This window comes from Schistocerca nitens, chromosome 1 (genome assembly GCF_023898315.1).
Source record: "Schistocerca nitens isolate TAMUIC-IGC-003100 chromosome 1, iqSchNite1.1, whole genome shotgun sequence".
In the NCBI taxonomy this organism is placed as follows: Eukaryota; Metazoa; Arthropoda; class Insecta; order Orthoptera; family Acrididae; genus Schistocerca; species Schistocerca nitens.
Genome location: NC_064614.1, coordinates 1301622773 through 1301636277, shown reverse-complemented (window position 1 = coordinate 1301636277; position 13505 = coordinate 1301622773). Strand labels below are relative to the sequence as shown.

The 13505-nt window shown below is 47.2% G+C and overlaps 1 protein-coding gene across 1 annotated transcript in view; it reads right to left on the bottom strand.

Moving 5' to 3' along the window:
* The window catches only part of LOC126234282 (cytochrome P450 315a1, mitochondrial), a 177981-nt gene that overhangs the window by 22416 nt on the left and 142060 nt on the right, over window positions 1-13505 (bottom strand). Inside the window, exon 6 of the mRNA XM_049942972.1 lies at window positions 6175-6408. Coding sequence (XP_049798929.1) covers window positions 6175-6408 — 234 coding nt within the window. The remainder of the gene's footprint in view (window positions 1-6174; window positions 6409-13505) is intronic.

Sequence of the window (13505 nt, the reverse complement as noted above, 5' to 3'; positions counted from 1 at the left end):
TTTTTCGTTCGTGCGAGGATTTAGAGGCGGAAATGCAGTGCGATCTTCTTCTGTGAAACAGCTTTGGGAAAAGGTGTTTAGTATTTCCGCTTTACGCGTGTCATCCTCTGTTTCAATGCCATTATCATCCCACAGTGTCTGGATATGATGTTTCAATCCACTTACTGATTTAACGTAAGACCAGAACTTCCTAGGATTTTCTGTCAAGTCGGTACATAGAATTTTACTTTCGAATTCACTGAACGCTTCACGCATAGCCCTACTTACACTAACTTTGGTTAGCACACTGGACTCGCATTCGGGAGAACGACGGTTTAAACCTGCGTCCGCCATTCTGATTTAGGTTTCCCGTGATTTCCCTAAATCGCTTCAGGCAAATACCACGATGGTTCTTTGAAAAGGCACAGCTAATTTCCTTCCCCATCCTCCCCTCATCCGATGGCACCGATGGCTTCGCTCTTTCGTTCCCTCCCCCAAATCAACCAAGCAAACAATCGACCAATCGACCTGCATCACGTTGCATTATGCGCTCAGCTACGATGTAAGACGGAATTTTACGATTGCAGCCTCGCACCAGACAGTTGTCATAGCGATGGAATGGCAAGTTTCCTTCCGACGCCAACAGTGGTCATGTGGGATTCAGCGGACCCAATAGAGCGTGCCTGCTGAGCCACGACTCCAATGGCTCTGTGTCACAACCGCCATCAGCCACCACAATACGGGATGGCAGGTGGCAGTCACTCAGCCCGCATGCAATTGGAGCCACTTTGCTACGCAGACATTGTTATGGGACGCTTGCAGATGCCACCTAGTCGTTGCTCTGGTTTCGTCGTTTTGACATTGTGATAAGCTACACTCTGTTTCTTGCTGTATTATTTGTTATACACGTACCTTCACTCGGAGAAATACAAGTCAGTTAAATCTTCTGTTTGCTGTATTACTTGATCACTTAGCCGGCCGAAGTGGCCGCGCGGTTCTGGCGCTGCAGTCTGGAGCCGCGAGACCGCTACGGTCGCAGGTTCGAATCCTGCCTCGGGCATGGATGTGTGTGATGTCCTTAGGTTAGTTAGGTTTAACTAGTTCTAAGTTCTAGGGGACTAATGACCTCAGCAGTTAAGTCCCATAGTGCTCCGAGCCATTTGAACCATTTTTTGATCACTTATTTCCGCTCCTGTCCAGCTTTCCTACGGTGACAGATGTCACACCGCTCTGTACCCCACCTCTCCTTACCATCGTCTATGAAGTCATACACAACATAAATGAAGCAAAATGACATCGATTTGTAACATAATTTCTGATGTAAAATTTTATTTTTCTCGCCAAAACATTTAAAAAAAAACGGACAAGTGCGACTAGGATTCACTGTCTGATGGTTCCGTACACCACCAAGGGACTGTAGACCTTAGTATCTGATATACCTCTACTCGTTCCTGAGTGAAATGGATATGAAGAAACAGGCAGACAGATACGTCGACAACAAACTGATACTATAACGGTTCCATTCTTATTTATTGACGTACGGAACCCTATAAAAGCACTGTTTTGATTACTATAATTTCTATGCTATGCTGTCTTCTTCACTTAATTTCAAGAAAACTAGGCAGTAACAAAAATTACTCATTCATATCTTTCAGTCTCACATCGCAGCTTCTTAGTGAACTTGTTAGCTTTTCATTGGTTACAATTATACACTCCTGGAAATTGAAATAAGAACACCGTGAATTCATTGTCCCAGGAAGGGGAAACTTTATTGACACATTCCTGGGGTCAGATACATCACATGATCACACTGAGAGAACCACAGGCACATAGACACAGGCAACAGAGCATGCACAATGTCGGCACTAGTACAGTGTATATCCACCTTTCGCAGCAATGCAGGCTGCTATTCTCCCATGGAGACGATCGTAGAGATGCTGGATGTAGTCCTGTGGAACGGCTTGCCATGCCATTTCCACCTGGCGCCTCAGTTGGACCAGCGTTCGTGCTGGACGTGCAGACCGCGTGAGACGACGCTTCATCCAGTCCCAAACATGCTCAATGGGGGACAGATCCGGAGATCTTGCTGGCCAGGGTAGTTGACTTACACCTTCTAGAGCACGTTGGGTGGCACGGGATACATGCGGACGTGCATTGTCCTGTTGGAACAGCAAGTTCCCTTGCCGGTCTAGGAATGGTAGAACGATGGGTTCGATGACGGTTTGGATGTACCGTGCACTATTCAGTGTCCCCTCGACGATCACCAGTGGTGTACGGCCAGTGTAGGAGATCGCTCCCCACACCATGATGCCGGGTGTTGGCCCTGTGTGCCTCGGTCGTATGCAGTCCTGATTGTGGCGCTCACCTGCACGGCGCCAAACACGCATACGACCATCATTGGCCCCAAGGCAGAAGCGACTCTCATCGCTGAAGACGACACGTCTCCATTCGTCCCTCCATTCACGCCTGTCGCGACACCACTGGAGGCGGGCTGCACGATGTTGGGGCGTGAGCCGAAGACGGCCTAACGGTGTGCGGGACCGTAGCCCAGCTTCATGGAGACGGTTGCGAATGGTCCTCGCCGATACCCCAGGAGCAACAGTGTCCCTAATTTGCTGGGAAGTGGCGGTGCGGTCCCCTACGGCACTGCGTAGGATCCTACGGTCTTGGCGTGCATCCGTGCGTCGCTGCGGTCCGGTCCCAGGTCGACGGGCACGTGCACCTTCCGCCGACCACTGGCGACAACATCGATGTACTGTGGAGACCTCACGCCCCACGTGTTGAGCAATTCGGCGGTACGTCCACCCGGCCTCCCGCATGCCCACTATACGCCCTCGCTCAAAGTCCGTCAACTGCACATACGGTTCACGTCCACGCTGTCGCGGCATGCTACCAGTGTTAAAGACTGCGATGGAGCTCCGTATGCCACGGCAAACTGGCTGACACTGACGGCGGCGGTGCACAAATGCTGCGCAGCTAGCGCCATTCGACGGCCAACACCGCGGTTCCTGGTGTGTCCGCTGTGCCGTGCGTGTGATCATTGCTTGTACAGCCCTCTCGCAGTGTCCGGAGCAAGTATGGTGGGTCTGACACACCGGTGTCAATGTGTTCTTTTTTCCATTTCCAGGAGTGTATGATGCTCCAGAATTACTTTTGTAAGTATATCCTTCAATAAAATATTTTTTTCTTATACAAATTGAGCAAGAGAAATCTGTTGCCAGAATTAACGTAATAGTAGTCAAGTGGAAAACAACGGAAGCAAAAATACGTCCGAGAACTATTCGAAAAATACTAATAACTGCTTTCCTTATGATTCGAATGCTGCTGACACGAGCTGTTCCCCAACGAGAAAAGGAAGCTCTTGTTACCGGATGTGATATCTGAACATTTGGCGTGAGTTCTCAAGAACTCTGAGAAACCAGTGGGATCAAAATATTCCCATTTGCCCATTCTTGGGTTCACCAACGTTAACTTCGAGTTTCTCCATTGTCAATTGATTACACACGCCATCTAGTGGCGAAACACAGCCGTGTTATCAAACGACCGTGGTCATCTTTCTTTGAAATGCATTAGAAAAGACTGTATTCATAAAGTTCCACGGTCATTCAGAGAGCATTTCTGCAAAGCGCCACTGCTGTGACGTAAATTCAAAGCTGGTCAGATTATTTCTGGCGGATTACACAGTGTGATTTCGTGACAATGTTACAGACGTTCAGGGATTACGGAGAAGGATAAATGTTTCAGTCTGCGGTAAGGGACCCTCATCCAGAAACGCTGGAGTCGAAAGTTATAAGCGAAAATCATTATAAAACATCTGGTAGTGGAACCCATGTACCGATACTGTTGTTGTGTAAATTTTAGGGTAGGCAGCTTTCAGAGGTGGTAGCATGGGCCAAAACAATAAAAAAATAAACATTGGCTCTAAAACGCATATATCGATATCACTCTACTGGCTTGTCACAATTGGCAACGGAATTGGATGTTTCCGTCCAGTGCTGATAACAGTCGTGCAGGCTCCGGTGGACCCAATGCAGCACACCTGCTGAGCCAGCTCTGTAGCACGGGCGCCCTCTGCCTCCACAATATAAAACACCGGGAAGCAGCAGCTCGGCCTGCTCGTGCTTGGAGCGTGTTCCTTGTAACATTGCCGTAGCTGGACTCTATTTCTTGTTGAGTAATTTGTAATGAGTCTTTGTACGTTTGGAGAAATACAAGCTAAGTAAATCTTCTGTTACCTTGTTAATTAATTATTTTCAGCTCCTGTCCAACTTTCCAACGATGGCAGCTGCCTCGTCAATTTCGTAGCCTAGCTCTCATTACCGTTGTGTACAAGGTCATACACAACAGATACGTAGCTTAAGAACTATAAGCACTTGCTCATTAGGAGAGATGTGTTTCACAATATCGAAGATTTAACACGTGCATGGAGAGCTGCATCAAACCAGTCTCGGGACTGAAGACCACAACAACAACACGTGCTGATAACTCATAAGGTATGTATTTTAGGGCTCATGTTTACTAGACTTTTTTTCTGGTTTTGGTCCACTCTACCACCTCTGAAAGCTGCCAATGCTACAATCATAGCAAGAACAGTACCGGTACGGGTGTTGCACTGTCAGAAGTAAGAAAACGATTTTCACTTAGAAGTTACGATTCGGTCGTTTCCAAACCAAGGTCCCTTATCTCAGAATTGATAAATTTACCCTTCTCCATCATCACTGAAAACTTGTAACATGAACACGGAATCACCCTTTACACGGGACGGTCAGAAGCAGAGCCTGCAAGGGTGTTTTAAGATATATTATGATAAGGAATAATTGTTAAGAAAAAATTCGGTATGTTGTGCCATTTTCGAGTTAATCAGCGTCGAAGTTAACCAAACACGCCAATGCACAGGCAAATTCAAGTGGACCACCAGAGACGCTGTCGCCGTTTGAATTTGCGCTCACAAAGGTCTCCATCAGATAACTCCACTGCTAACTAACTCAGTGTTGTGTGCATAGTTCCGCGTAGTCAGCGCGTACACAACTTTCCCACTAGGGCGCGCCCCGCTAAGCACAACAGTGCAGGCGCAGCGCTCGTCCGTCTGCGCACTACGAGATGGCGCTGCCTTAGAGACGGACCAAATTCTGCTTCCGCCAATCCGCGTATTAATATGTAACGCAGCCAATGAGATTGCTGCTAACGTAGAACCTTTTCTCCTCGCGGATCACACTCGCACAGTGATACATGAACGCGCGAGGTATTATAACGAGTGTACAGACCTCCGATTAGTCAGTCTGCATTAGCTGTACCGTTCTGTACGAGTTCTACATCATTTGTCTGTACCAGTCTATACGCAAGTTTCAGTCTGCGCCTTATAAGATTACCATATTCCTGTACATAGCCATGAAGATAAATGTATAGACACTTTTGTCAAGTATCAGAGATATGTGTGAGAATAAGATAAACGTACCAAGAACAAACGAACTTCAGATTGTCAATTGTAAATAGGACCCAGAACCAAGGTAAGTAATTTTTATGCTTGTTATTATTTTAATAAATGTGTGTGAAAATTAAACAAAGTCTGTTTAAAGTTGGTCACCGTCAATCTGCTACTCTAAGCGTGCAAGTGGTATTTCTATCGTCTGACCTAACAGCAGAAGATAAACACTCCACAATAAGACCACGAGACTTATTGCTGACACTCGCCTACTTCATTAGAGCGACAAGTCAAATAATCTGATGGCGTGTGTGTTGAAGGTCTTACAGTACGCACGCCACACTCGGGAATGGCGCAACGAATCGAAATTTCTTCTTAACAGTTATTTCTCAGCACGAACTACCGTCCAGCTCAAACTCAAACTCCGTCCAAACAAGCCTCGAAAGGCCTAGCGGTATCAACCGACCGCCGTGTCATCCCCAGCCGATAGGCGTCACTCGATGCACATGGTCAGCACAGCGTTCTCCAGGCCGTTGCCAGTTTTCTGGACTGGAGCTGCTACTCCCCCTTTCAGGGGCTCAGTGCACCCTTCTTGCCGAAAGCGCTCGGCAGAATTGGACGGTCAGCCATCCGAGTTCTAGCCGACAGTGCTTAAACGGGAACCGTTGCTAGCACTGGAGCGAGGTAAACACCCCTACAAGCTGTTCAGACTGTCTCTGGTGGCCCAGTACATACACGAACATACTATAAGTACAGAAAGTGTTGGCACTCACCCCGGCCGGGACGTGGTAGCCGCCGATGGTGGCGTCCTCGGGCAGGTAGCGCGACAGGAAGGGCGCGACGGGGAAGAGGCGGAGGGCCTCCCGCATGGCGCCCCTGGCCAGCGGCAGCCGCGCCGCCTCCTCCGCCCCCGCGGCGGGCGCCCGCGTCAGCTCCCGGTGCAGCTCCTCCTGCACCGGCGGGTGCTTCGCCAGCAGGTACAGCAGCCACAGCGTCGAGTACGCCGTCTGCAACCACACGGCACCGCACCACTTCACTCAGTCCACAGCCCGGCTATAGTCTGTCGGTAAACCGAAGAGCGAGCGCGTGAGTCCCCACTCTGCCAACCCAGCTACGTCACAGGGCGCTTCTACAGGCTGTTCCACAACGTAGCACAGTCCCTGCCGCGGCGCGCTCTTTAAATCTGTGACGACGCCGTGTACAGATGCGTCCCGTCTGCGTTTATTTTTAGACAAATGCGTTAAGATTATAAGGAAAACGAAAGACGATAGCTTCTTCGAAACAAAACATTATAGAGTAACTAATATTAACATAAGAACGGAAGTCAGGATTCTACATACAGGGTGTTTCAAAAATGACCGGTATATTTGAAACGGCAATAAAAACTAAACGAGCAGCGATAGAAATACACCGTTTGTTGCAATATGCTTGGGACAACAGTACATTTTCAGGCGGACAAACTTTCGAAATTACAGTATTTACAATTTTCAACAACAGATGGCGCTGCAAGTGATGTGAAAGATATAGAAGACAAGGCAGTCTGTGGGTGCGCCATTCTGTACGTCGTCTTTCTGCTGTAAGCGTGTGCTGTTCACAACGTGCAAGTGTGCTGTAGACAACATGGTTTATTCCTTAGAACCGAGGATTTTTCTGGTGTTGGAATTGCACTGCCTAGAACACAGTGTTGTTGCAACAAGACGAAGTTTTCAACGGAGGTTTAATGTAACCAAAGGACCGAAAAGCGATACAATAAAGGATCTGTTTGAAAAATTTCAATGGACTGGGAACGTGACATTATAGAGTAACTAATATTAACATAAGAACGGAAGTCAGGATTCTACATACAGGGTGTTTCAAAAATGACCGGTATATTTGAAACGGCAATAAAAACTAAACGAGCAGCGATAGAAATACACCGTTTGTTGCAATATGCTTGGGACAACAGTACATTTTCAGGCGGACAAACTTTCGAAATTACAGTAGTTACAATTTTCAACAACAGATGGCGCTGCAAGTGATGTGAAAGATATAGAAGACAACGGAGTCTGTGGGTGCGCCATTCTGTACGTCGTCTTTCTGCTGTAAGCGTGTGCTGTTCACAACGTGCACGTGTGCTGTAGAGAACATGGTTTATTCCTTAGAACAGAGGATTTTTCTGGTGTTGGAATTGCACTGCCTAGAACACAGTGTTGTTGCAACAAGACGAAGTTTTCAACGGAGGTTTAATGTAACCAAAGGACCGAAAAGCGATACAATAAAGGATCTGTTTGAAAAATTTCAATGGACTGGGAACGTGACGGATGAACGTTCTGGAAAGGTAGGGCGACCGCGTACGGCAACCACAGAGGGCAACGCGCAGCTAGTGCAGCAGGTGATCCAACAGCGGCCTCGGGTTTCCGTTCGCCGTGTTGCAGCTGCGGTCCAAATGACGCCAACGTCCACGTATCGTCTCATGCGCCAGAGTTTACACCTCTATCCATACAAAATTCCAACGCGGCAACCCCTCAGCGCCGCTACCATTGCTGCACGAGAGACACTCGCTAACGATATAGTGCACAGGATTGATGACGGCGATATGCATGTGGGCAGCATTTGGTTTACTGACGAAGCTTATTTTTACCTGGACGGCTTCGTCAATAAACAGAACTGGCGCATATGGGGAACCGAAAAGCCCCATGTTGCAGTCCCATCGTCCCTGCATCCTCAAAAAGTACTGGTCTGGGCCGCCATGTCTTCCAAAGGAATCATTGGCCCATTTTTCAGATCCGAAACGATTACTGCATCACGCTATCTGGACATTCTTCGTGAATTTGTGGCGGTACAAACTGCCTTAGACGACACTGCGAACACCTCGTGGTTTATGCAAGATGGTGCCCGGCCACATCGCACGGCCGACGTCTTTAATTTCCTGAATGAATATTTCGATGATCGTGTGATTGCTTTGGGCTATCCGAAACATACAGGAGGCGGCGTGGATTGGCCTCCCTATTCGCCAGACATGAACCCCTGTGACTTCTTTCTGTGGGGACACTTGAAAGACCAGGTGTACCGCCAGAATCCAGAAACAATTGAACAGCTGAAGCAGTACATCTCATCTGCATGTGAAGTCATTCCGCCAGACACGTTGTCAAAGGTTTCGGGTAATTTCATTCAGAGACTACGCCATATTATTGCTACGCATGGTTGATATGTGGAAAATATCGTACTATAGAGTTTCCCAGACCGCAGCGCCATCTGTTGTTGAAAATTGTGACTACTGTAATTTCGAAAGTTTGTCTGCCTGAAAATGTACTGTTGTCCCAAGCATATTGCAACAAACGGTGTATTTCTATCGCTGCTCGTTTAGTTTTTATTGCCGTTTCAAATATACCGGTCATTTTTGAAACACCCTGTAGAACCGAATGCCTATTCATATGAATGTATGTTCCTCTATTCGTAAGGCGAACCAGATATAGTGCAATCAGTCTGTAGAATTTAAGGCTTGTTCTTACTTTGTGTTTCTACTAAAAGGTAGAAGTTTTCTTTGAAGGGCTGCATTAAAACTTAACAACACGAAGAGTGTTTAGGAAGTAACCAGAAATTTATAATTACGTGTGTTGTATTAGTTCGATTCGCACTGCTTTTTTGTCATTGTCTTCGTAAACTTGTCTGAAAAGTATTTCCATTTAAATCCCATTTCACGCAATGTCTTGTGTAAAACATCTTTCTGCAACGAAAATGTATTTTTCGTTTCACGCCAGTGAGTAATTTCCGTAATGTGGGCATTATTTTTTGCTTTATGTAAAAGTCCTCCATCGTTTGTCGAATGACCGATTTTGTGAAACTGTCTATATCGGTGGGTTTCCTCCCTAAATTATTAGTTTTCCTTCGCGGCGATTCCAGTAAACCATGCGCCTTGTTTTCGCGATCCTTCCTTATGCGTCCTATTTTGGCGAGGTTGACGTTTGCATAAACTGCAGCCCTTTGATTGAGACTGGTAATATTAGCCAACAGTTCTTTCTGTGTAGCCTCCTTAACACGAGCTGTAATAACGTTAGAGACGATCGAACGCTCGTTCTGCGCAAGTATCTCCACTTCTTCGTATTCTGGACATTTTCTTGCAATGCAGGGCGATTATTCATCACTTCCCGATACTGAAGTATATCAGTGAGTACACAAAGTCAACTGACTGGGATTGGCAACTAAGATCCCACGAACAGAACCGACGTATATCACTGCACGCCGAACTACACCGCTAGACAGGTAACGGGCAACTGATTTTGGGCTGCCCTGTAGGCCAGTGGCAGGGTTCTTCCGGGAAAGACCACTTCCCCCACCAAAAGCGCTGCTCGCTCTTGAGTTTACAGACAGACTATACTTTCAACTACACTGCCGGAAAATAAAATGCAACACCCTCGAGGACGAGGTCAATTTATTGACAAGTCATATGACAGGCGGTTCGTCATTGTGGGAGTATGTTACAACGAATTCAGAAGAAATGAAACACGCATTCACCGTAAAGGGTGCCCAAAGAGTCATACGAACACGTGTTGTACCCCCTCCTGACGATAACGCAGGCGCGTATCTCGCTTGCAAAACAGTCGTGAACATGAAGAACGGCATCCTGCAGTCGAAGTCGGCAGTGGTTCTTGCAGGCTCTCCACGGCGAGTAACTCACTCCTTCACTGTATACCGTACGTGGTAGATGAAACTGTAGCAGATTAGCAATGAAGGACCGACTAACATTGTTCCGCCGGCCGGTGTGGCCGTGCGGTTCTAAGCGCTTCAGTTTGGAACCGCGTGACCGCTACGGTCGCAGGTACGAATCCTGCCTCGGGCATGCATGTGTGTGATGTCCTTAGGTTAGTTAGATTTAAGTAGTTCTAGGGGACTGATGACCTCAGCAGTTAAGGCCCATAGTGCTCAGAGCCATTTGAACCATTGACTCTCAACTTGCGATAATTTAATCGGTCAGTTACGATTTCATGAACATTTCGTGAAATGTTTGGACAAACTGCACGCAGGTCGTTAACTGTCGAAAGACCATCAGAGAGAAGATGTTTTTCAATTTTCTGCACCACATCATCAGTCACACCAGACGGCCTTCCACTTCTGTCTTCATCGTGAATGTCCGTTCTTCCAAAATTGAAATTCGGTATTCATTTTCACACGTGCTTCCTTGAAATTACATCCTCTTCATAAACTGAATCAATTTCGCGAGAATAGCAGCGGCGTTCATGGCCTTAGCATTTAGGCAGCGAATTGCAGCGCCGATCTCGCACTTGGCGAAATCCGGGATGAGAACGCTCATTTCTTAACGGTGAACACAACTCTAATCGACGAGCTACTGATTGTTGGGAATGCTCATTCCTTCCGCTGGCTTGCCGCTACACGGCAGTGGTGCCAACTTCCCCCACCGACATTCCATGCTGAAGCTACATGCCTTGAAACCTTAGTTTCCGGATAACTCTCGTATGTTCAAAAATGAGGTAGCCCCGTCTTAGTTTTCATTAATTATCGCTCACACAATACAGACGCTGACTAGCAATAGAGAAAACAGTCTTCCCGATAAAGACCAGTTCCAGAGAGAGCACAGAAATGAAATGACGGGTATCCCTGTAACCGGAGAAATTAACCGTGGATCGTGCTCACAATAACAGCAAAAGGATGTTGGCCACAGCAAGCTTCAAATGGCTCTGAGCACTATCGGACTTAACATCTGAAGTCATCAGTCCCCTAGAACTTAGAACTACTTAAACCTAACTAACCTAAGGACATCACACAGATCCATGCCCGAGGCAGGATTCGAACCTGCGACCGTAGCGGTCGCACGGTTCCAGACTGAAGCGCCTAGAACCGCTCTGCCACACCGGCCGGCCACAGCAAGCTTACTACGCTCCAGAGGCAGCGTCTTGCTCTGCAGACGTGGCGGTAGTACAGTCACAGACCATTGTAACTGGGCTGTGCTTGGTCTAAACATCACGAGTGGTCCGCAGATGACTAACCTAGGCTGTCCCCAAGGTAATGGGAAGCACTACCCACTAACTGCCGGTAACTGCGGAACACTGAACCTCGCTAAGTTGACGCCTGTAGAAACTGCAACGGAATGGAATGGAGAGCAGCTCCCCACGTAATTTAAAGACTGTCGATGAGCCACGGTGCACCTCCGTGGTGCAGGAAAAAGTCCTCGTAGCCAACGTAACAGGGGCGAGAGGTGCAACAGCTCCTGCTGTCTGGTCCCCTGGAGTGGTAGAGTTGCGGCCCTCAATTTGGATGGCGAAATCTCAGAAAGTGGCAGATATGTGTGCGCCTCCTTCAGCGAGAGGCTTCGAGGACGATTCCAAATAACGGGCAGAAAAGCAAGCTAGATTTAGCCATCTTGGACATTTTCTATATTAATTAAATCGCGGAATGTTAAATTTGCCGTGCCCCCTACAACCGAAGCTCCTGTATGTAGACAAAACCTTGGCAGTCTCTGTGGACCCGGGAAACTTAACTTAGTAGTGTTAATTCAGCAGTTAAGATTGATGAATTGTTAATTAATTAATCGATTGGTCTGCGTTAGGTAATCAGTTTACTCGGAATTTTATTAGGAGTGCGAATCTGCGATCAGAATTAAAAGATTAAAATTATTACTGTGTCTTCCTTTGTGGCGAGGACTAGTCTGAACAGATGCTGCGGTCTTGCCACGTGCGTTTTGTGCTTGATCCCGTTCAAAAGGCTGAAGCTGTTCAACAGGAGTACGTATCTGCAGGTCACAGTTGCACCCGAGAGTGAATGTCGGGAACACTGTTCGCCTCTAAACCCAGCAGGGTTGTTGCCTACAGAGTCAAAGCAGAGCGAGCGCAGGCAGGCTTCGTGAGCGCTAGCTGATCGCCTACGGATAACTGATACGCCTCCTACAGTGTGGATACACAAATACATACGACCTGCTGTGCGAATCTCACAGCAGCGAACGGGATAAAACGGACCGGGACTGTGGACAGGGGGCGTTAGGTGTGAATGTGGACGTGCTCTCAGGCGTGCAGAGATAGTGCCCGCAGTTACGATAATGCTGTCCCGGATGGCGCTCTGGTTGACGCGCCTGCCCAGTAAGCAAGAGATCCCGGGTTCAAGTCCTGGCCCGGTACACATTTTTCACTCGTCACCGCTGATTCCGCGTGATGTGCCGCTACAGCTGCCAGCAGTGATCCCCTTGAATTTACTTGACAAATGTAACACTAAAAATACAGTGCCACAGTATGAATACGTTGGTGCCACTGAAGACATGCCTGGAGGGTCTTGCACTTTTTCCAGGACGATTAAAAAAAAAAACATTTCTAAGAGGACTACGCAGAGCCAGCTGCCCGCTGCCGCTACTCCTCGCTGAAGTAGCCACTCAGATGGGTTCGCTAGGCTGAGTATGTTCCGTTAGAGGCCTCCCATCAAGGAAAAGCCGCTGGCGGTAACGGGAATCGAATCTGTGTCCTCCGCATGGTAGTCAGAGACGTTCACCGCTTATCTACAGAGACTGACTACCTCTAAGGCACACAGCGAAATTTTTTTTGTTCTCTCTCACAGATAGCAGGTCAAATGGAAAAAAATTCCAACTCTATTTGTCCTTCCACATCCTGATACTTACTGGCCGTGATTTGCTATTACATTGTGTCTTTTTCTGTAGGCCATCCAAAGGGTTGAATAATAACTAATACCCATGGAAATTATGAATGACTGGAAGGAAATATTTGTATAAATGAAACGCAGGAAGTCCCATTGGAATTTCCTCTTTAATTACATTTATTTTTCGATACAGTCGCTACGTAACTGGATATACTTTTCCGAAGCATAAACAAGCTTCACGTAGTCGTTATGAGAGAGCTGTAGTGATGTCCGCGAAAGCCTTGCTTCGTTTTAGTGAACATAAAAAGAACATGGGGCATCAAATCTAAAATATATGGTGGAAGCATTATTGTCATGGTATTGTCGTTCTAAGCTGTTTCATGGTGTCATCTGAAGCGTGTGGCCTCGTATTGTCTTCTTGCAAATAAAACATTATCTTCCTAACTTCAAATCCTCCTGAGGTGCTGTTTTACATTTGGCAGAGCCGTCTGTAGTGTTGAGGTTAAAACAAATCGACATTAATTTC